Consider the following 23,508-nt stretch of genomic DNA (forward strand, 5'->3'; position numbering starts at 1 on the left):
GTTCTGTAACTTCCCCTCTCAGTCCGGAGTGGAGACATTTGATTTATGATCCTTTTCCTCTATAGCTGCCTGCTGTAGCTCAGCCATAGAAAAGAGGCTTTAATTAAAGGGGTTATAGGCCTGTGGTAATTCACATTTCATAAGAGGTCACAAAACAAAACACATACTTCTGGCTTAAGCTCTCCGTATTTAACCCCCTACTTTTCAGCAGCTGGTTTCTACTGTGCCCTTTATTTTTGCTCCAGGTGTTTTTTACCTTTTCAGTCAGGTAACTCTAAACCTGCAGTAACCTTTTTCCCTTCTTGTTGCATCAGGCCACAATTGCATGGAAATGATCCTCTGAAAATGGATTCATCTTTGTTTGCAGTTTTAAAAAGTTCTGTTCTTAGATACATTAAGATAAAACCCTGTTCCTTTCACAGAGCCTGGGTTGTAAATGTGCACAAATAACTAACACATGAACGTTTGTGTGGACAGATGATGAGGTGGGGTCACTACTGGAAAAGGCCCAGAACCTCTAAGAGGGTAAATGTCAAGAAAATGTTTACTGGATGTAAGCAGAACAAACAGAATTGGGAGTGTGCTGTTATTGTAGTCCATAGTTCATGTGCATGGCTATCGAGTGAAACAACATGTGCATGTCTCCATTTTCACAGGGTTCTCTAAATAAGCAGTTTAAATGACAATGAACACAGTGGCAGTTTTCAGTTTGCACGCAGCCTGCGTTTTTGCTCTGTTTTTTGTTCTCCACCACCTCTTTTTGAGAATACCTGCCTCTTTAGAGGCTTTTTCCTTAGTTAACCAGCTAGCTGCTGTATGCTGTATGTCCATGCTGTTTCGTGAGCTGTCAGTGTATCGGTTTCCTCCCTTGAACAGCTACCTGCTTTGTCTGACCACAACTCTCTGAGAGCAGTAGGAGGGAACAAAACATCCAAGTTTCGGGCCAGATGCTTAAACAATGAGAAGAAACTCTTTGTAAAGCACCATCTGAGGGAACCAAGAGATGTCAGTTGGTCACTGGCCTTTATTCAGTCAACTAATGCATTTTAGGCAAGGTGATGTGAGCATCATTTGGTTTTTATTTCCACTTGAAACATTGGTTGGTTGGTACCTTAGTGAGGAAAGAATCTGTTCAGTTGTTTACATTATCTAACATTACTTCCTTACCTTACACTAGAATTATAGGAGAACAAATGCATGCATCTTATCATAAAGTGATGAGATCTCTGCCCGGATCATATAAGATTTTTTTTTTTTTTTGCCATTGAGAACATTTACTCCCATCCAACACAACTTCAGTACATCATCAAACTTTCTTTATGTCCTGCTTTTGATTTAGAGACCTTGAATATGCATTTTTATATTACTGTCAAATACCAACAGTATGTTGACATTAATAAATCCACCACAATATGTAGAATTTTTGCACTGGGTTTTGATGAATACCCACTAGGGATGTAACAATATCAAAATCTCACAGTATAATACCTCCCGAACAAATCTATAGAATGTTATTTATTGCGGTATCAAAAAAATAAAAACAGTTGCATTTTGAATATTGCAATATGGCAAAAAGTTCCATAGGTGTACATTAGGCTAAAAAAACATCATTATATTTAGGCTTAAGCATTTTTACTAACCTTCTAAAACCTTCTTTGTCCATCACTAAAAATGGCTGAAGGCCTTTGGGGAGATATTGTGATCTGTTGAGCCCTCCGCTGTTGTGGGAAGAGCAAGTCTTTTGGCCTGGCTGGATTCTGGTCATCCCATCTTCACAAATGAAAAACTGCACCTCACAAGATGTTTTTACTAAGTGTTGTAGTCAAGATCACACTATCCAAGACTAAGACATGCCTGAGACCAGAGTGCATTAGGACCAAGACAAGACCAAGACTCTCAGGGGTCGAGACTGAGTTGAAACCGAGACTACAATAAGACCAAGAACATAAAAACCAATTTTAAAAATCATTGAAAGATTGAACAGTAAAAGAGTACTCTCTCTTTAATTTTAGTTTGCCTTTAAATAAATTTGACAGCAAACTGCAATATGCCTGCAACTTCTCTTTTCAAAGCAAATAACACCTGAATTTAAGCTATGTTGTTTTAGCAAGTGCTTCTCCTTATTATCACATAAATGACATTGAAGAGTTAACACATCAAAGGTGGTCTTGACCAGTATTAAGGGGAAACCAAAGTTTGATTATTCTGAGACCGAGACAAGACCGAGTAAAAAATGCTCTCAATTCCGAGACAAGACCAAAACGTGGTCACATAACCAGTCCTGGGACATAAACCGTTCTCAAGTACTATACCATTTCTATTTCATGGATTATTTTAACAGAATGAGGGAGAAAAGCAGTTAAAAGTGACTTTCCTGGTTTGCGCAGAAGCTACTTGTTAACCATTCTGGGATCAATCTATCCCAAAACGGACAGCAAGCAACAAAGGTAGGTGTAGCTAACCAGAACATCACTACTTTTTTAAATTATTATTTTGATTGTGAGCCCCTTGGTAGCAGATTGTGTGTTTAAACAATAGGCTGCATTTTTTTTTTTTTTTTTTTTTTTTTTTTTTTTTGGAGGGGGGTGTTTAAAATTAATCAATTTACAATAAAAGTGTGAAGGAACAAAACAAAAGATGTCACACAATGAAACTGAAGAGTCTTATAGCTGTCTGAGGTGTCATTTGTACCGCAAAAGACCTACAATGTAAGTTAGCAAAAAAGAGTATTGCAAAACAATCACAAGTCCACTAGTTAATTCAGTAGATCATTGAATATTGTAAGCATTTTTATACAAAGATCACATTAAAATGAAAAATATATATTCCTTGGCTCCTTTGAGGGTCTCCTAAGGGTTAAGTTTGGGCTCAGCTGTGGAGAAAATAAAATACTGCAGAGGCATGTGACTAGTGCTTAAGGTTATACAGGTTTTTTTCCTCTCACTCAATACAGAGCATACAGTAATTCTCTGTAGAGCAACTCCTCCTCTGAGTGTTAGATCTGTTTGTCTTTAGACATTTAAATGAGTAAGAACAGGATTATTTACCAATAAAAGAAGAGCAATTTGGGATATTTTCAGGAGTTGTTTGTATATTTCTGTTTGACATCTTTATGAAGTTGTAAATTAAAAAAAGCAGGTAAGGTTATGAAAGCCTAAATGGAATGAATTCTCTTTGTCCATGCCTCTTACATTATGGGGCCTCACCTGTGTTTTTCTGGCGTTGGGAGTATGCTGTTCATGTATGCAAATATTGTTTTGACAGACAAATGTGAGGCCAGTGTAACCGGTCCATGTCTAAAGTGTCTTCTTGATGCCTCCCCTGGGCGATCTTTTTTGTCTCTCTTTTGTTTCTATCATGCCCCACTTGTAACTCAAAACTTTCTGAGTGTGTTTTGTTCCCATGCTCAGCTGGTCCAAAGTGCTGCTTATTCTTTGCTGACTCTTTGTGTGTATGCAACCTAACTCGCCTTTCAGGTTTTAGCAGATTTGCATTTTTTTCCTCCTGCCAATGCATTCTGGGTCATACCCATGAAGCAGGTTGGACTGGTGTTTTAAACATCATCACAAAGATGTTCACAAAAATATGCCCTAGTTGAAGGCGTCACCTCTGCTGGGTAGAGCAGCTCCTCCTTTGAAACAAATTCTTTATCATCTCATGTTCCAGGAAAGATCATTTGGATTAAAGCTGAGTGAATAGCAGGGTCTTCAGCTTCATGAGGAACGGTTGCATCTGGAAATGAGCACATGTATTGCTCGGCTTTATTTACCCCTGGGAGGAAACTAGACCATGGGACTCTTATATGCACTATGTCTGAAAGCCTCTCCCCTGCAGCAGCAGCACAGACGGATATTACTCTATTTTAAAACCACATGCTGCCCTCTCTATTGATACCAGTGTAAAAATAGACAGCCGAGCGACTGCATGAAATGGTTTAAATGTAGAACAGACAGCGCCTCACTATATTTAGACAGGACACAATCACAAAAAGTGCCTCGTGACATTTTAGTAACTCCCTATTGAAGCTGCAAATGCCATGTCCTCACATTCGTGCAGCATTTATGAGTTCAGGAGAGCTTTGCTGATGTCTGAGGGAAAATTGACTTTGAGGTGTAATTTTTATTTCTTGTGATTCCTTACAACTGCAAGCAAAATTGAATATGGCGGTAAATATTGTAAGGCAGTTTGAGTCTGGCCTCCAAACTAATCTTTCTCTTGTCAGTGTTGTAAGAAATTAAAGATGAAAATTCTCACAGTCACAGTTGGTTATGAATCCTATGAAGTCCCACAATATGAATGGATAAATTAAACATTTATCACAGATGGCTTTTAATTACATTTCAGCAGCTGAAGAAGGAACTTAAAACTGTCTTTTTCTTGGCTTATAATGTGACTAAATATGGCTGAAGCTCTGATGCTCATAAATGGGGATCTGGAGAAATTGGCACATGCAGGAAGTATTTCTATATTTCCACTCAAAATATTCTCGCTGTGTCTGTGAGTTTTAAATAAGTGTTGTCCTCTGCAGAGGCCGCTCCCTCCAGGTGAAATCCAGGCTCAGCAGTGCTGTGCAGCTGAGTGATGCAGCGCCTGAGGCCAGACCAGCTGATCATCGGTCTGAAGGAGACAGCTCTGGGCTCAGAATGAACCAGGGAGCTGTCACTGTCTGAACATGCACAAGAATTCATGGAAAACTGGTTTCAGTCTGAGACTGCGGGAAATGAGAACTGTACAATAGTTTTTTTGCTTGTTTGGTGAATAGTAATCAGTAATGAGGCGTTGTTAGGCCTCTGATATGCAATTATTTACTTCAGTTATTGGCAGGTAAGGACCAGCAGATCTGCATAACTCCCTTCACAAATACCTTATTCAAAATTATTATATTTGTTTTCTCAGGTATGCAAATTTTAACCTAAAATCTCCTTACGTGTCTTTGCTCTCTTTAAGACTACCTTCAGTAGAAGCAACGGGGCTTTTCCACTATGACTTTAGGCATTGCTGATCCTAACCAAGCCATGCTGGTTTACTTTTCCATTGCCAGTTTGGCCGAGCCGGACTACGCCCAGCTGCACCCAGAATAGTCCTGCTCATGAGTAAGGCCAAGTGCGCCATGTTGACGTCACAGTGGTTTGTTATCATTCGGGGATGCCTTTTAGTCATGTTTAGGTAGCAACCACTGCACCAGACTTTAAAATTCCTGATGAATTACACAAAAGGAGAAACTTTGAAGAAGAAAAAATGGGTGCTTCTTCTTCTGGTGGAAAAAAAACAATTCTTACTGAAGCACTTCAGTAAGAAGCCATGTCTGGACAAATCTCCAACATGGCATCAATTATTACATCAGACATTCTAGAACTTCTTTCAAAGTGAGTCTTGATTGCTTCAGTGCAAAATGTGCCTCTTTGCAGATGATGTGGTTATGATCGTGCAAAAGAGATAGAACTCTGGAAGGCAGTGAGGTGGTGTTATAGACAAGCCTTATGGGCCCACTTGTCCATTTGGCCCACCTTAAACATTTGGAAGATGTTAGACTTTCCTTGTCATGTAACTATCTATCGGGAGAGAGAGAAAGCTGCATGTGGAAGAGAGAGGCTCAAGTCTTAACAGGTGAAAATCAGAAAACTTCTCAAGGTTTTATCACCAACTTTTTCTCATCAATATCATCTGCACTGACTATCACTGCTCCTGCTGAGAGTCATGTGGGATTTTACTAATTGATTAACATTTCTTTATGACAAGACAAAAAACATCAAATTAACAAAAGGGATGATGGGAGTTAGTGCTAAATGTTCCTCTCTGATCAGACTGTCTTTCAGTTATCTTAAATCAAAATGATTCTGATCTCAGCTTTGACAACATGCGTTAATCTTTTCCCACTGACTCTCTCTTTCTCTCTCTCCTTCTTGCTCTCTCTTTCCATGACCTAAAAAAAATATTTATTTACATTAATTATCAAAGGGAGAACATTTTCCTGCACAGAAGTTGAACAGTCCTCTGAGGATTCATTTATGCATTGTCAGTAGTAATACAGCTTACATTTTAATTCTACCTATGGTTTAAAGGCAACATACTTTACCCTTTGAGACAGGTTTATATTGGTCTCAGAGGTCCCCAAAACATGCTTGTGAAGGTAGTTGCTAAGAAAAAACTCTGGTATTGGATTTTTACATGTCTAAATATCCCTCTGTTTCAGCCCTGCTCAGAACAAGCTGTTTCTGTGTCTGTGGCTTTAAATGTTAATGAGCTGTCTGACTCCTCCCCTGACCACACCCCTCTCAGGAAATGGATGTGGCTTAATGGATGTGGCTCTCCTCAATCTCCTCTCAGCTATCAGCTGAAGGCGTAACTTTCTTCCAAGTGGAGAAGGCCAACCAAACCTGGGGGCGGTGCTAACTCCCCACATGACATCACAAAGGGAAAATCCAAGAACAGCTTGTTTCAGCTGACATTTTCTGAAAGATGGAGAAAGTAGGGAGGAAGGAAATGGATTTTTTATGATTCTCCGGGGGATTGTGGACAGGCCTGGGGCTAGAAAAGCCTGAAAAAGTGTACTTTGCATTATATGTGACCTTTAAAGCTTTGGTAGTTACCATAGTTCGGTTTCACAGGGTGACTTGGCTTGACTTCAAAGATCGAGGAAGGAGCTCTGTCATCTGGCAGGAGCCCGGAATAAAGCAGCTGCTACTTTGCATCAGAAGCAGCAAACTGAAGTGGTTTGGGAATTGAAAGATTATCTGAATGTCTGATTGGAATAAAACCCCAAGACTCAGTCTACACCATAAGAGTAATGTATCTCGTCAGGTTTGGATCCTTGGAAATCTCTGAGGAGAAGCTGTCAAAACATTCTCCAGCAAGGCACTAATTTTCTGAGTCTGCTACCCCTTCAACCTAGCCAAAGAAAAAAAACACAAGATAGTTGTTAATCACTCAGCAAAGATGAGACTAAATCCAAATCAGTCACATTGAAGAAATGAAGCTTTGCATAAGTTCAGTCAGGAAGACCATATTCCCCATGTGGGTTTAGTAGTTCATGGCTGCACTGTTTCATGCACTCCCTCCTTCTGCTCTGTCACATCATAATCAGTAGTTCACATCACCTGGTCACACCTATCCAATAGCACTGCTCCACTTCCTCATTGTTAGCCTATCAAATCATTGCTGCCCTTTTTAAATCTGGCTTTCTCCTTCATCAGTTCATTCATGGCGTGGTTCCGAGTGACCCTCCACCTCCCCATCACTGCCAAGTCTTCAAGTCCATCAACATTCATGAACAGGGCAGATACCCGTCGATCTCGTTATGTCCTTGTGGAGTTCAAGTGCCAAAGAGACTCTAACAATAATTCAATATCACATCTATGTCAACAAATATTATTCATTATCTCACATGTAAAAAAAAATGTTATCTTTAAATCAGTCACTGGTCTCTCCTGATTGAAACTCAATACAGTCATCATCAATACAGTTAAAAGTTGTCAACAAAGTACAAAACACCTGATAAAATCAGCATAATCACTGTAGCACAGTCTCATTTCAAAATCTGATAAGTTTACACCATTAGCAGAAAGTCCTCAACAGAATTCAGAATCCATCGCCATGGCAACCATTGTGGTGTAAGAGAAAGGCTGAAGATTTGCGAATGGATGCCGAGATCCAACGACAGAGGAGATGAGCTGTGAGACGATCATTTTGCTTCTTTAAACACCGTCAGCTTTGTACTGCGACTGGATTTCTTTATGTTGGCATTTCTTGGATCAGTGTTTGAGGTCAAGCAGTCATACAGAGACTAAAGCTAATCTGGACAGCTGCAGGTGAGAGACAGACACAAGGAGAGTCTGTCTTGAGCTCTTTTACTCGAGGGGAAATTTGTCTGGGACCAACTGGGTGGTGAACCATGGAGCGTCAAGATAGGAGGCAATTAGTTCAAGGAACGGTTTATGCCTCGTTTCACAGCGGTAATGTGTGCAGAAAAAATATCAAGAAAATGCTCTTAGAAGAAAATTATAGAGCTTACTCTGTGTCTGACTGAGTCTTCTCAGAAGCTGCAACAACAGATATTATGAAAACCTCTGGATTTCAACATCAAGAGGGGATGGTAAAGACATACAAAGAAAATTCTGCAGAAATTTAAATTTTGCAAAGTTAGACATTATCATTTTAAGTATTAGATTTGATTATTAAATTTTCAAGTACTTTCTTCTGTCACCATCATACAAATGTTGCTTCCTGCTTAACTACTGTAGGCAGCATGACTGTAAATACACTTAAGAAGTCAAGGTTGGTAATTATGTTATGTATCATTCCATTTTAAACACAGAAAGCAATCAAAATTTTAGAGTCATCTTTTAAATTTCAGTTTAAACGTTAAATGCTGCACTGGATACTCTGTTTTTGCAGTGTTGCAGAGTCCAAGTCATTTTTCTAACCTGGATTGCAACATCAGCTTTTCCCCATGTGGCTCAGAGTGGGCTCTTACGTTACATAATATACAACAAAGTGCACTCAGTAGAGTTCAGATCTCCTCCGGGTGTGGCTCAAGGCATGCGGGTGGAGAACGGCATCCTCATTACTCCCTCTCCCATCCCAAACACGGAGGAGCTGAATCTCCCTTATGTCTCCTGTCTGCTTAAGACAAGATAGCAGGGAGGATTTCAAAACAGAGATATGGTCATCTTTAACTCTGATTCACTGTAGAAGCAGAGGATAAATATATAAATATTAAAAAAGAAAACTAAAAAGAAAAGGGAAAACACATATTTTTTGGCTCAGTTTTGGTGCCATAAAAATGTTAAATCTCCAGTAAGTCATGAGCTGTCTTTGTTTGGTTCGTTTCTTTCTTTCTTTCTTTCTTTCTTTCTTTCTTTTGTAAAATTAATGCTCCAAAAAATAGGAAAATAATGGAAGACAATTTAATTCAGTCTGCAAGAGAACTATTGCTTGGAAGAAGCATACAGCAAAAGCTACACAGAAATGGTTTCAAGAAAACAAGGTGAATGTTCTGGAGTGGACGAATCAAAGCCCAGACCTCAATCTAGAATTTGTGGCTGGACGTGAAAGGTGCTGTTTACACCTGATCCCTGTGAAACCTGACAGATCGGAGCAGAATGGAGTAAAATTACAGTGCCCAAATGTGCAAGCCTGTTTAAATCTATACACAGACTCAGTGCTGTGATTGCAGCCAAAGATGTATCTACTGAAAACTGACTTGAAGGGGGTGAATATTTATGCATTCACTTTCTTTAGATTATATTTTATTTGCTTATTTTTATTTTGGTAGAAATATGTTCACTTTTACATTAAATAGGTTTTCTTGTTTTTGTTTTTGTCAAAAAAAAAAAAAAAAGCCAAATAAAATTGACCATGATTGCTTTATAAAAGCAGTTACAGGGTTAAACCTCCAAGGGTTGAATAGGTTTTATAGGCATTAAAACTGCCTCTATTAATTTAATTAACCCACAAAAAAACATTTCAGAAGCTGCCAAACATAATATTTATTCTTGAAGGGTCAAACTAACTAATGCTGGGCTGGTGCTATTTTGACCCAGCAGTTGAGTTATAAAACAAACCAAATTGGGTTATTTCTAACCCATCATTTTTTAGTGTGTGGTGTCCACAGCCAGAGGTGTCAAAAGTATTTACTTTAATTACTCAGGTAGAAGTATAGGTACTAGGGTTTAAAAAGACTTCTGTAGAAGTTGAAGTATCAGCTCAAGATTTTTATTCAAGTAAAAGTGTAAAAGTAGTGGTTTCAAAACTACTTAAAGTATAAAAGTAAAAGTAATGGGGGGGGGGTGTAAGGAAAATGTAAGGAGTAGAAGTAAAAAGTAGGCTGAAAAATAATTTCTCCAGTAAAGTATAGATACCCCAAATTGCTACTTAAGTAAGGTAAAGAAGTATTTGTACTTAGTTACTTGACACCTCTGTCCACAGCAGAATTTATACCATCAGTGTGTAAATGTGTGTGTGAACAGGTACAAGAAAAGCATTCTGCTAGCTCAAGTCAGACTTTAGAAATTGATGAACACAAGGCTGTTTGTAATCAGAGTAAAGGGACCAAGGTTTGCAAATAACCATCAAACAGGTATTAATGTGCATAAGGATATTAGACTGAAGGATCCAGGTGTGAAAAAATTAGCCATGGCTAGACAGAGACACACAGGCATATACAAACATACGCCACAGTATGATCCCCTTAAAGTGAAAGATGGCTCAATTTCTGTGAACATGTTCCTACTTTGGTCTGTAAACACTGTAAAAGAACAGGTAGTGCAGGCGTGTTCCCCTCAAAAGTTTAAACAGGAAAAGTTATTAAACAGCTGCAGCATTGTTTGCTCTCCCAGTAATTTCTCTCATTTCTCCCATTTCCCAGTATCTCCCAGCAGACGGGCTGGGCTCCTTTTCCACAGTCCACCCTTTTCCAAAAGCTATAAATAGCAGCTGTTTGAGAGGGCAGAACAATAGTCTGCTGCCTTTTCCATTCATACATTCCTGGCTCCGGTCCGAGGCGTTCCGCCCACTGCCTGTTACTACCTGACTCATGTCCATGCACGTCTACTCTACGTAAACAGTGGAGTGCACACTAGCACACACAAACTGGCACTTTTAACAAACTCACATATTTCTGCAGCATTTCTTCTGTGCTATTGTGGTGATAGTCAGAAGGCTCTAAATCTGATGTAATAATCTGAGTATTGAGTTATTACTTATATCTGCCAGCTAACTATGAAATAACTAAATAATGTCTTTATCTTTATTATGCTTTGAAACAGTCAGACTTCTGAGAGACAACACTAGATTAAAAACACTGCAGATCCAAGGAGAGAGTAACAGAGACTGAAAGGGAAACAAAGATGAACAAAATCATTTAAAATGATGGCCGTTTGAAAAAGGTTAGAAAAATGAAGCTGGAAGTCAGCCAGCACTCTTCTGAACATCTGCCAGGACAAACCTGTTGGCTAACACTGAAAAAAAAATGTATTTTAGAGTATTTGTTTCTTTTCCTCATTACTTGCCAGTGATACTGCAGTCAAATAAAAGGGAACAAAAATGGGCCTTTAAATGTCCCTTATATTAAAATGGCTTTACAGTTAGGAAAATGAAGATTACATGAGGCGGGGAAATTAATCTTTGGCTTTGTCAGGTAAGCTATTGTTGGATATGCCCTTTGATAAAAAGGTGTTATAAACAGGTGCATCTAAAAAAAGTAAAATATCGTGTAAAAGTTTGTTTTTTTTTCCTAGTTTATACTTCAGAAAGTTAAATTTCCATATATTCTCGATTCATCTCATTCAAACTAAAACATTTCAGGACTTTCTTTTATTTTAATGGACGGTCACAGTTTACAGTTAATGAAAATCAAAATTCAGCTATCTAGAAATATTTGAATATTGTGTAAGTCTAATTCGCAAATGTTTCCTGAGCCTTCATTTTCTCACTTTGGTTCAATACACACAACCACAATCAAGGGGAATACTGCTGTCTTGACTGTTGTCCAGAAGACAATCAATGACACAAGGAGGGTAAGCCACAGAGGGTCCTTGCTGAAAGAGCAGGCTGCTTACTTTGCTGTATCAAAGTATATTCATGGAAAGTTGACTGGAAGAGAAAAGTGCCTTTTCAAGCAAGACTCGCCCACAGACACCTGCTAACAGTGAAGCCAAAACTACCAGAAACTGGTTTGCTGACCATGGTATTACTGTGCTTGACTGACCTACCAACTGGCCTGACTTGAGCCCTACAGAGAATCTCATGAGGAAGATGAGAGACAACAGACTCAACAATACGGACAAGCTGAAGGTTGCTATCAAAGCAGCCTGGGCTTCATAACACCCCAGCAGTGCCACTGACTGACTGGCTCCATGACACGTCGCAAAGATGCAGTGATCTCCAAAAGGAGCTCCAACCAAAACTGAAGGAATAAATAAGCATAAAATTCCTGAAGGTTGGCAATTCTGTAATATAAATCTCTGTTTTGGTCTCGTATTTTGTGACATTCTGATATTTTGTGATAGTGGATTATTGATTATTGTGAGCTGTAAGCCATAATCATCAACATTTAAACCAAACATTTGTGAAATATTTCACTTTGTAATGATAAATCTAGAATACATGGAAGTTTCACTTCTTGAATTAAATCACAGCTGCTAGCCACTAGTAGCCCCTGTAGCTGTTCTAAATAACTACTGCTATGCTGCCATGTTGCTCTTTAATCTGATCTAAACAACACTGGACTGATAGCAGCTATAGCATCTCATAGGAACAGTGTAGTACAGCACTGTTTTGATCCAGAAAATAAGAAAAGTTTTCCAGAGGCTGCGTCATGTTCTATCCAACACAGGCTGTTTAATGTAGCTCTCAGACTTTGGCGAAACCAATCATCATCCTCTAGTTTTTTCAGTTAAACCTACATCAAGATGATGTGAACCCCAGCACATAGGTAGAAAAGATGATTAACATCAAGCAAATCATACCTTACATAAACTAAACAACAAAAAAGCTACATACAAAAAACAAAAAAAGAAGCTGGACCAGTATTTAAGACAAACTATTTGCCATGCAAGGATCTCTACTCATTTTTGTGTAAAGAAACTAAATGTCCTCGGCCGACAAGTTTATGCATAAGTCAATGCATAACTCTACATTCCTTGAGGGGACATGAAGTATAAAAAAGTTTCAGGGTTGATTTGTTGTTCAGGAATGAGCAGAGTGAAGTAATAGTGTCACTCTGACTGAATAATCACTCAGCATATAACTAACTTCAGTTAATGTCCTGAACACAAACTCGGGCGTCTGTGCAGCTGTTAAGTTTGGGAGTCTTTGGACAATCAGTCTTTGTATGACTGAAACAAATGTGGCCAAATCAGCATTAGATTTACATTTCTCATAGTGCTGTGCTTTTGGCTTTCAGTATTTACATACAGCTCTCAGTTGTGATATATCAGCATTCGGAGGGATTTTGGCACTCAGCACTGACTCAAGCCTATTCTGAAACTGACAGCTTGATGTTTTACGTTTTGCTTTTTTCCCCTGCAGAAGAGTAGAAAGTGTTTCTGTGTGGGAGTGAGCAGGTCTAGGGTGAGAGATTGTCTGTGATTGATGATCACTTTGCATTGGACACCTGCCAAACCTTGGTTTGAGAATAAGGGGGTTGTTGCCATGAACCACAGACCACTGTTAATTTAAGCTGTGATCATTTATACCTACCACCGTGGTTCAGGTCATTGTGGCTCTGAGGAAGTGAAAGACAGACGGTTTCAGATCCTCTGAAACCGAGTGTCAGATAGATAAAATGTAAACTGTGGAAACTACCATTTACTTTTAAGGGAAAAAGTATTTGCCCCCTTTCTGATTCCTGAGTTTTTTGCATATTTATCACACTTAAATGTTTCGGATCATCAAACCAATTTTTATATTTCGCAAAGACGACCCAAGTAAATAGAAAATGCAGTGTTTGTATGGTTATCTAATTTTTTAAGGGGGGGGGGGGGGATCCAAAACTATCTGGCCCTGTGTGAAAAAGTAATTGCCCCCTGAACCTAATAACTTGTTGTGCCACCCTTGGCAGCAACAACTGAAATCAAGCATTTGGGATAACGGTTGATCACTGTGGAGGAATTTTGGCCCACCCTTCTTCACAGAATTGTTTTAATTCAGCCATATTGGAGGGTTTTCCAGCATGAACTGCCATTGAAGGTCACACCACAGCATCTCAGTTGGCTTTAAGTCCGGACCCTGACTGGGCCACTCCAAACCCTTAATTTAGTTTTTCTTGAGCCATTCAGAGGTGGACTTGCAGGTATATTTCAGGTCATTGTCCTGCTGCATAACCCAAGAGCGCTGGAGCTTGAGGGCACATACCGATGGCCAGACGTTCGCCTTCAGGATTTTCTGGTAGACAGCAGAATTCATTGTTCCATCAATCACAGCAAGTGGTCCAAGTCCTGAAGCAGCAAAGCAGCCCCAGACCATCACACTGACACCACCATGTTTGACTGTTGGCATGATGTTCTTTTTATCAAATGCTGTTATTTTTACACCCAATGTAACAGGACTGAAACCTTCCATAAAGTTCAACTTTTGTCTCGTCAGTCCAGAGAATATTTCTCCAAAAGTCTTGGGGATCATCAAGATGTTTCTTAGAAAATGTGAGATGAGCCTTTGTGCTCATTTTGGTCAGCAGTGGTTTTGGCCTTGGAACTCTCCCATAGGTGCCATTTTTGCCAAGTGTCTTTCTTATGGTTGAGTCATGAACACTGACCTAAACTGAGGCAAGTGAGCCCTACATGGCCATGTCGTTATAGGTTCTTTTGTGACCTACTGAATGAGTCGTGGTTGCACTCTTAGAGTGATTTTGGTTGGCCGAGCACTCCCGGGAAGGTTCACCACTGTTCCTTGTTTTCTCCATTTGTGGATAATGGCTCTGACTGTGGTTTGCTGGAGTCCCAAAGCCTTGGAAATGTCTTTGTAACCTTTTCCAAACTGATAGAGTCCAATCACTTTGTTTAATCATTTGTTCTTGAATTTCTTTGGCTTGTGGCATGATGTGTTTCTTTTTGAGATCTTGTAGCCTACTTCATTTTGTCTGACAGTTTCTATTTAAGTGATTTTTTGATCAACAAATCTGGCGGTAATCAGGCCTGGGTGTGGCCAGTGAAATTGAACTCAGCTTTCCATAAACTGTGCTTAATCACAGTTAACTCATGATTTTTTAAGAGGGCAATTACTTTTTCACACAGGGCCAGAGAGGTTTGGATTCCCCCCCCCCCCTTAAAAAATTAAATAATCTTTCAAACACTGCATTTTCCATTTACTTGGGTTGTCTTTGTGAAACATAAAAACTGCTTTGATGATCCGAAACATTTAAGTGTGATAAATATGTAAAAAACTCAGGAATCAGAAAGGGGCCAAATACTTTTTCACACCACTGTAAATCCACATGTAGTCACTCAGTTGGATGTTTATCCTTTTATTGATTTTATAAATCAACCATGGTCAACCATGGGTTTTCTTTTGTTGACAAAAAAAATGTACAAAAAAACCTTTAATGATAAAACAAAAAGAGATTTCTACAAAGTAATGTAAATTAAATAAAAATATGTAAGGTAAAGTGACTGCATAAATATTCACCCCCTTCAAGTCAGTATTTAGCAGATGCACTGTTGGCTGCAATCACAGCAATGAGTCTGAGTACTGGTCTCAGTCAGGCTTGCACATCTAGACACTACAATTTTACTCCATTCTGCTTTACAAAACTGCTCAAGCTCTGTCAGGTTGCACAGGGAATGGGCGTGAACAGCCCTTTTCGTGTCTCAACATTGGATTGAGGTCTGGGCTTTGACTCGACCACTCCAGAACATTCTCCTTGTTGTCTTTAAACCATTTCTGTGTGGCTTTTGCTGTATGCTTGTCTTGAAGGCTTTTGCTGTATTGTCTTGCTGGAGAATAAATCTTCTCCCAAGTTGTAGTTCTCTTGCAGACTGAATAAGGCTTTTCCTATATTTTATCATATTCATTTTACTCTCTAAAAGCCTTCCAAGGCTGACTGCTGAGAAGCACCCCCACATCATGATGCTGCCACCACTATGCTTCACAGTAGGGATGGTTTGTTTGTGGTGATGGGCAGTGTCTGGTGTCCGCTAAACATAGCATCTTGTCTGATGTCCAGAAAGCACAATTTTAGTCTCATCAGACCAAAGAACTTTCTTCCACTTGGAGTCTCCCATGTGCCTTCTGGTGAACTCTAGTTGAGATTTAATATGAGTCCTATGCCTTGGATTTTTTTTTTATCCATACCCTGACTTATGCTCTTCATAAACATTTTCTCTGAGTTGCTTGGAGTGTTCTTTTATCTTCATGATGTAATGGTAGCCAGGAATATTAATTACCCGTTGACTGGACCTTCCAGGCACAGGTGTCTTCATACTACAATCACTCGAGTCACATTCACTGCACTCAGGTGATCCCCATTTCACTAACAGATGGATAGTTTATTGTCATTGCCGAGTAAACGACAACGAAATTTCATTTGGCAGTCTCCTGTGCAGTGGTTAGAAATTTGCAGCCCCACGTCATCCATCCCACTGGCAAGGGAGCAGGCGCCTGCTAGTTCTGAGACTACTAGCACCAATCTCAGTTGAATTAGGTCAGTCACTCTAAAGGAGGTGAACATTTATGCATTCACTTATTTTACATTATATATATTTTTATTTAATTGACATTACTTTGTAGAAATCTGTTTTGAATTTGATATTAAAGATGGTATTTGTAAATTTCTTTGTCAAAAAAGGCAAATCGTATTGACCATGATTGATTTATAAAATCAATAAAAGGTTAAAACATCCAAGGAGGTGAATATTTTTAACAGGCACCATAAATAATGAAGTCTGCAAGTAGATATATCACATGCCCTCATCCATATTTTTCATGCTTTTATGAAGCATCTGTGCTTTTTTATGACTATGTTCTAAATTCTCAAGTAATTTCAGATGTTTTGTAGTTTAATGACACCAGGCTGAGGTGTTTTGAGGCAGGCTGGTTGATCAGTGTGGATGAACGTGCTGCTCCAGCAGCTGTTTGTGGTGCTGATCAGAGGCTGTCTCAGATGACATTTTGATGTTGTTTTCCTGCATGGTGACATTAATCTTGTGTTGTGACAATGACTCCAATGGCTGAGTGTGTCTATACATGTTTATGCAAACAAGTGTGCTAGAGTATGAGTGTGTGTTTAAAGTTGTTGTGCCACTGCCTCAAATAGATAATAATAATCTGAAAAGAAGAAAGACACATCACCACCATCACCTAAATCATCTTATCAATTGTGCTGTGATAGTAAAGTGCTAAAAGTTTTTTTTTTTTTAAGTTGAATGTCACTGAGCTGTTTCCACCTCTATTTAAATGCTCTGTTTGGTTCAAAAACAGATTTCACAGTTCATGAATTACCAGCTCATCTCAGTGACCTTTAAATGTCTCGCTGCTGTTGCTGCTGTGCAGAAAATCTTTGCAGCTTTTTGCACAACATTTGTTTGTCATTCTGTTTATTTCCAAACCATCATTATCAAATTATGTGGTCGCGTTACATCACAACCACTGCAATACCTCATCCCAGACATGCTGACAGGATGAAAACCCAGCAATAAATGTTGGAAACATGCTGTGCAAACATGCCAGAACCTTCCATTACTAAACTGAAGCTCTGTTGAAGAGACAAGGAATAATGAGAATAAGGTGTTTAATTGGTTATCTGGAACATTTTCTTGGTTTAGTAATATTTTCAACAGAGTTAGATCTTCTTCCCTGCTCCTGTCCTGAACTGTCTGCTCTTCTTTCACCCGAAAAGAATTCATCCAGGGCACATGGAGCCAAAGATAAGCATTTTTCAAAGTTATGTAAGGTGTTACAGGTGAGTGTCAGTCAGAGGAAAAATACAACTGAGAAACAAAGTCATTTTTTTCAGTTAGTTGATCTTCTAAATGCAAGCAGGTCTTCAGAAAACTCTTCAATCCTTCAAGCTAAGCTTGGCCACCTGGCTGTTCAAAGATTTTATTTTTTCATGTACAATAAAATAACCTCAGGCACTAGCCTACTTTATATGGTACTTCTTCTTCTCTGGCAGTATGATAAGGTTAGCAATAGAAACTCTGTGAAGGCCCTATAGGCAAAAAAAAAAAAAAAAAAAAAAAAATCTGAGCTGGCCCCTCCAACCAGTGTCCATCATTTTTTAAAGATTACCTGACCCCAACCAAAAATACTGAGCAAAAATGTGAGCCTTAGAGTTATTTTTAGATCATGATATAGAATCTTTTCATTTCAAAGAATAAACATGCAGACCAATGAAAAAAAGTCAAAGAGCAAACATCATGGTGGAATGTTTTGTTTCATTTTATGTTATTCATGTGTATCTCTTACAGTGAAGGCTTGACTGGCAGTATCCAGTCATCTACTGTTTTAATAGTGGATGGGGCTCCTTAGGGGGTTTCCTACTAGCATTAAAAATTTGCTTGTTTTGAACCACTGCTGTCGCTAAAAGTTTTTCAGCCCTTGTGCTGGTACTTTGGGCTCCAAGCAGTTGCCTCTCCTGTGTTTTGACAGAAATCCCCTCTGGAGGTTAATCCAGAAAATCGAAATCAAAATGGTAATTTACTTTAGATTTTTCATCTCCACCAGGAAATCAAAGTCATAATCCTGGTTGAGCCATGTGTGCATCTTAAGCTTATATCATACAAACACTAACTTAACTAATTCAAGTGCAAATATTTGTCAGGTGGATCTGTCACACTCTACAGCTCACAGTATGTGGTACCTTTGCACATTCCTGTGTCATTTTAGGGAGCAGTTAAACAAGGTCTATATTTGGACTCATTGTTAATCAACCTGTTCTGTCACTTTGGTTGACCAGCATGCTGAATGTTGGGCCTTTTAAAGACTCCCTCATTGCTTCTTAGAAAAAAATCATACAGTCTTAAGATTACTTATCTATATTTTGTTGTTTAAAATACATCTTTTAACATCTCTATAGTGGTAATACCCCAAAAATCTCCTACTGAAATTGTGTGATTAATTAAAGTCCAAATTAAACAAACCATACAAATATTATTGTCATTTATTTTTATCGTTCTGTGATGTTTCATTGGTTGAGTTCTTAATTAACACTATAAATAGAAGTCTATAAGATATCTTAATCAACGTATAGGATCATGGGTAGTCATTGTTTTTAAGATTTAACCATTCATATCTTTATTAATAGAACTGTAAGAGATCTATATATACCTAAAACAATCAGTGTACTAACCCGAAAGTTGTTTGTGATCAAATAATTTAAGTAAATATTACTTTAAAAAACTAAGTTTTTTTGCATTACTTAAGTCATTTCAGTGTATTCTACTATGATAATGTGACTGTAGAGTGTACTTGTTGTTTTGAGTTGAATAAACTCAAATTTCTATTTTTTTAACTTAAACTTTGGTTTTACCTATAATATCAAATGCTTCAAGGTGTTGAATTCTGATTAGCTGGTTGAATTCAAACTTGGCTTGTTTGAAAGAAAATTGTGCAATTTCTTTGTTCAAGCATCTAAGACAGAAGCTAAGAAGACTGGTTTCTCCCTCACTTGGTTCTAAACATCTTGCACTATAAAACGCAACACCATATGACAAATCTGCAGTTTTCCCAGAATGCCGTTGGGCACTAAACCTTTATGCACTGTTTGCTGCTGCTGTCTTGGCCAGAACACTTTTGAAAAAGAGATTTTTAATCTCAAAGTGGCTTTCTCCTGGTTAAATAAAGGTTAAATAAATAAAATGCACCATGAGTAAAGTTGCTGCTTAGAATGAGTGCTGGATGGCACACTGACATTAATGAACTATCAACTATTGGTCCAGTGGGTCACTATCAGCCATTGTTACGTCCGCCAAGGAGGCTATGTGGTCGGGTAGGTTTGTTAGATTGTTTGTTAGCAACATAACTCAAAATGTTATGGATGGATTTTCATGACATTTTCAGGAAATGTCAGAAATGGCATAAGGAAGATTAGATTTTGGGACTGATCAGGATCACCGTCTGATCAGACTCTCTGAGTGCTTTCACTTCTAGTTGTAAATGGTGGCACAGTTAGTCCACCTTAGGTGAAATGATAACTTTAAAAAACTTTTACAGAGAGTACTTTCTGAGATTTTAAGTTAAATCAACTTGTGATTTTGTGCAATGGGCTTAAACTAATAAGTGTAATAATTATGCAAAGCAATTGACTTTGCAAAAGATTTTGAGTTAAATCAACTTGGCATTTAGTTTGTTGTACTTAAAAATTTAAGTTAAATTCACTCAAGTTTCATTATAAATTACTTAAATTTTTTAGGGCAACCGGTTTCCTCAAAATTTTTAAGTAAATTCAACTCATCCGGGCTTACAGTGTGGGTAAAATTTACCCTTTATTAACGTGCATTCATTTTCATTAATGGCACTGATCAGAAGCAACTTTTTAACCACAGACAATGGACAGCTAATTAACCACAGAAAGAGACCAAGATCACAGGTGAAAGATGATCTGTCACATCCAAAATTGTCTTAGGATTGATCACTCAGACCGGAATTCTCCCAAACATCAGATTCTCCTTCACTCAAAGCACTGAGAAAATCTATTGACATTTCACAAAAATTTATCTATTTTATTTCCTGTAGTATCCATGTTTAAAGCGGACATATTTTACCCTTTTAAAACAAGTTTATATGGGTGTCATAGGTCCCCAAAACACGCCTGTAAAGTATGTTGCTGAAAAAACACTCTAGTATAGGATTTTTACAAGTCCTAAAAGCCCTCTGTTTCAGCCCTTCTCAGAATGAGCCATTTGTGCCTGTGGCATTAAATGTTAATGAGCTGTCTGACTCCACCCCTGACCAGAAATGGTCAGGAAATGGATGTGGCTCTCCTCATGTTACAATGTTACAGACACTTTTATCCAAAGTTAAGAACCTGACTGGGATTTAAACCATCAATCTCCCAGACCAAAGTTAGCAGGATAGCCCACTAAGCTATCCAGCATCTCAGCTGGCAGCTGCGAGGAAAATCAGGAGAGGAAGGTGGAACTTTCTTCCAAGTGGGGAGGGCCAACCAAACCTGGGGGCGGTGCTTACTCCCCACCTGAGGTCATGAGGGGAAAATCTGAGAACGGCTTGTTTCAGCACACATTTTCTGAAAGGTGGAGAAAGAGAGGGTGGAAGGGGTACATATTTAGTTAGAAAAGCCTGAAAATTTGATTTTTGTATAATATGTCGCCTATAATATGAAGTCAGACACAATTGAAGAGCCATGGGTAAATATGGCAGTTTTGGTGTTAAAATTAGTCAAAATGCCAAAATGTTATTCATAACTGTTGTTTTGTGTTAAATGTCCGTCACAAAGTCCAAGATATTTTTTGGCAAGTTCTAAGAATCCTTCCTGTAAATTCCTTGAAAATGTGAGGGTATACAATCAACGACACAATAGTTGCAGTAGTTTATGAATTTGATTGACATGTCGAATTATTGCTAGTCTCAGCCGGTTTTAGCCCTACAGTGATCCCCACTAGCAGCTCTGAGACCCAGTAGGCCTATTATAATCATACAGCCTCTATAATCCCTGTAGGGTTATTGTGGAGAAATTACGCCTCAGAAAATTGGCAGTGAGTCACTGTAAACCACACATACACATTCACACAGAAGCGGCCCCTCAGGACTACTGTAGTGAATTTTTAAGATGTAAGTTGTACAGACTTGTGTAGCTGCTGCACAGCGCCTCCTGGGCCGTACATGTGCTCACAGAGGAGGAGAGTCACAGGGAGAGAGAGAGGTGGGAGCAGCGACAGGGTGCCGTCGTTGTCCACGAAGGACCGTGACAGTCCGGAGCGGCAGGAGTTAGAGGAGGAGGAGAAGAGGACTGTTAGCAGACTCCTCTGCCCACACCTCAAACACAAAACCTCCCCCGCTACGGAAACATGCGATGTGACAGAGATTTGCGCGTCCGTGCTTCACTTGTGCCTTTGCAAACACCTTCAGGGAGTTCACATGTTCACGCGCGTCGACGAGGAGGTCATGTTTAGGCGCAGATGAGCGGCAGAGCCTCGCGGAGTTTGGATGTTTGTTTCCTAGCTTTGAGGACATTTTTCTTAAAGAAGCGGGAGAAAACAGTGACGAAAGGAGTACCGCGAATGTAGTCTTCAGGGGGAAAGCGAAACACTGTAGCCTACCAGGCAGTGTCTTCCTGCGGTCAGCCTCCTCCTCCTGTGAGTCTATGTTTTGTGTCTCGTAGTGAGTGCGTGGTGAAAGTCAAGGGAGGATGCAGGTGAAGAAGCACTCGGACCGGAGCAGCGGGGACATGCTGGGGGGAGACGGCCCCCGTAAAAACTCTTCATGCTTCTCAAATATCAAGATATTCTTGATATCGGAATGCGCCCTCATGTTGGCACAGGGGACCGTCGGAGCATACCTGGTGAGTGCAACACAAGCCGAACTCATGCAGGACACCTAAACACTCAGCCTGCACTGAGGCTGACACGCTGCTGCTCACCATAGGGCGCATTTACGACTTATTGAATTCAGTGTTGTATTCAGTTGGTTTTACATATGGGATTTTGCGTTGCTTTGCACGCTTTTGTCCAAACTACACAAAACAGAGCAATGGCCGGACATGGAAACCTCTGGGCACAGTCAAGAGATTTCATGCTGCTCAGCTGCCCTGTGATTGTTTAGTTGTACCAAACTATCCTGCAACTGTGTACGATTATGTCTACATTATATATCATGCATCAGACTGTGCCCACTATTAATCACTCAGGCAGCATTAACCAAAGGGCAATCTTTAAGCTCTGCTCAGCAGTAATAATAATAGTTTTATTATGTTAAAAAGGGCAGTAATAAGCTGATTTCACCAAAAAGTCATTCAAGGTCAAGCCCTCAAAATCTTTCCAGTATGAAAGTTTGAGTCATCCTTTCACTTTTACTATTACTCACTCTCATAACTAATCAGATCAGACAGAGAAAGGCATTGAAGAAGTCTTATCCTCTTTGAAAGCTCAATTTTGTCTTTTTGTGATGCATTTGCAAAGAAAATAAAACAATTCTCCACTCTTACAGTGTATCTAATATAGTAAAAAAAATACTCAAAGTGGCCAGAAATATTCCTCAAAGTGTGCCAGAGGAGCTCCACAGCCTCAGGCATCCACTGTGAACATTTCTACATAAGCAATGTTTATTCTCCAGGAATCACACAGCTCACTTGCAAATCATAGACTAACCCCCCTGAATGCCTTGGCCATATTAGGAGTGGAACATCTTATCTCCTCTGTTAGTGGACCTGCTGAGCATCAAGCACCCTGCAGCTCACGGTCAGTTCCCAAGACAAAGGCAGTCTTCCTCTTATATTCTGATGAACCAAGAAATGATCAGTTTTGCTTTTTTATGTTTTTTTAACAGTCTGAATACTAAACCTCAGGTGAGGCTACACAAACACGTAAAGCTTTCTGACCCGCTTCTGTTCGTCAACACAGCACTGCTAATTTCCATAGGCAGCTCATTAGGTACCTGCTTCAGCTCCAGACTGCTCCACCAACATGAGCTGCTGCAATACCTCTGATTGGATGATGGGGCTTAAGAGTGTTTGCTGGCAGTGAAGGGACAAAACTCACCTTTCATCATGGCTCCCTCGCTTTGTGTGAGCTGCTTATAGCACAGGACACTTATCCACATTGTCCTGATTTAGCAGCGTGACTCTAGGCGAGCAGACAGGAGCCACAGATTTGAGTTTGATATCATTGATAGCTGATTCATGAAGGGCTTTTTTGGTTCTCAGAAGTTCTTTTGCTACTGAAACAGCTTCTGTTTTTATTCTAGTGAGCACAAACTGCGTGTGTGGTTACACATTTGCTGCTCAAGTAAATAATTTTCTCTGTGATTTCAGCAATCTGACTTTTATGTCTAATTATTAACATTTGAGCTCCCACTAGTGATAATTTTTATAACTGATTATTGTCATGATTGCTTAAA

General features: G+C 39.3%; 1 protein-coding gene across 1 annotated transcript in view; it reads left to right on the plus strand.

Annotated features, from left to right (window-relative positions):
- Nucleotides 1-21,282: 21,282 nt before the first annotated feature.
- Nucleotides 21,283-23,508, plus strand: part of slco3a1 (solute carrier organic anion transporter family, member 3A1) — a 58,441-nt gene continuing 56,215 nt past the window's right edge. Inside the window, exon 1 of the mRNA XM_041795709.1 lies at nt 21,283-21,955. Within this exon, the coding sequence (XP_041651643.1) occupies nt 21,803-21,955 (153 nt within the window). The 5' untranslated portion in view covers nt 21,283-21,802. The remainder of the gene's footprint in view (nt 21,956-23,508) is intronic.

The sequence above is a fragment of the Cheilinus undulatus genome, linkage group 9 (assembly GCF_018320785.1).
Source record: "Cheilinus undulatus linkage group 9, ASM1832078v1, whole genome shotgun sequence".
Lineage (NCBI taxonomy): Eukaryota > Metazoa > Chordata > Actinopteri > Labriformes > Labridae > Cheilinus > Cheilinus undulatus.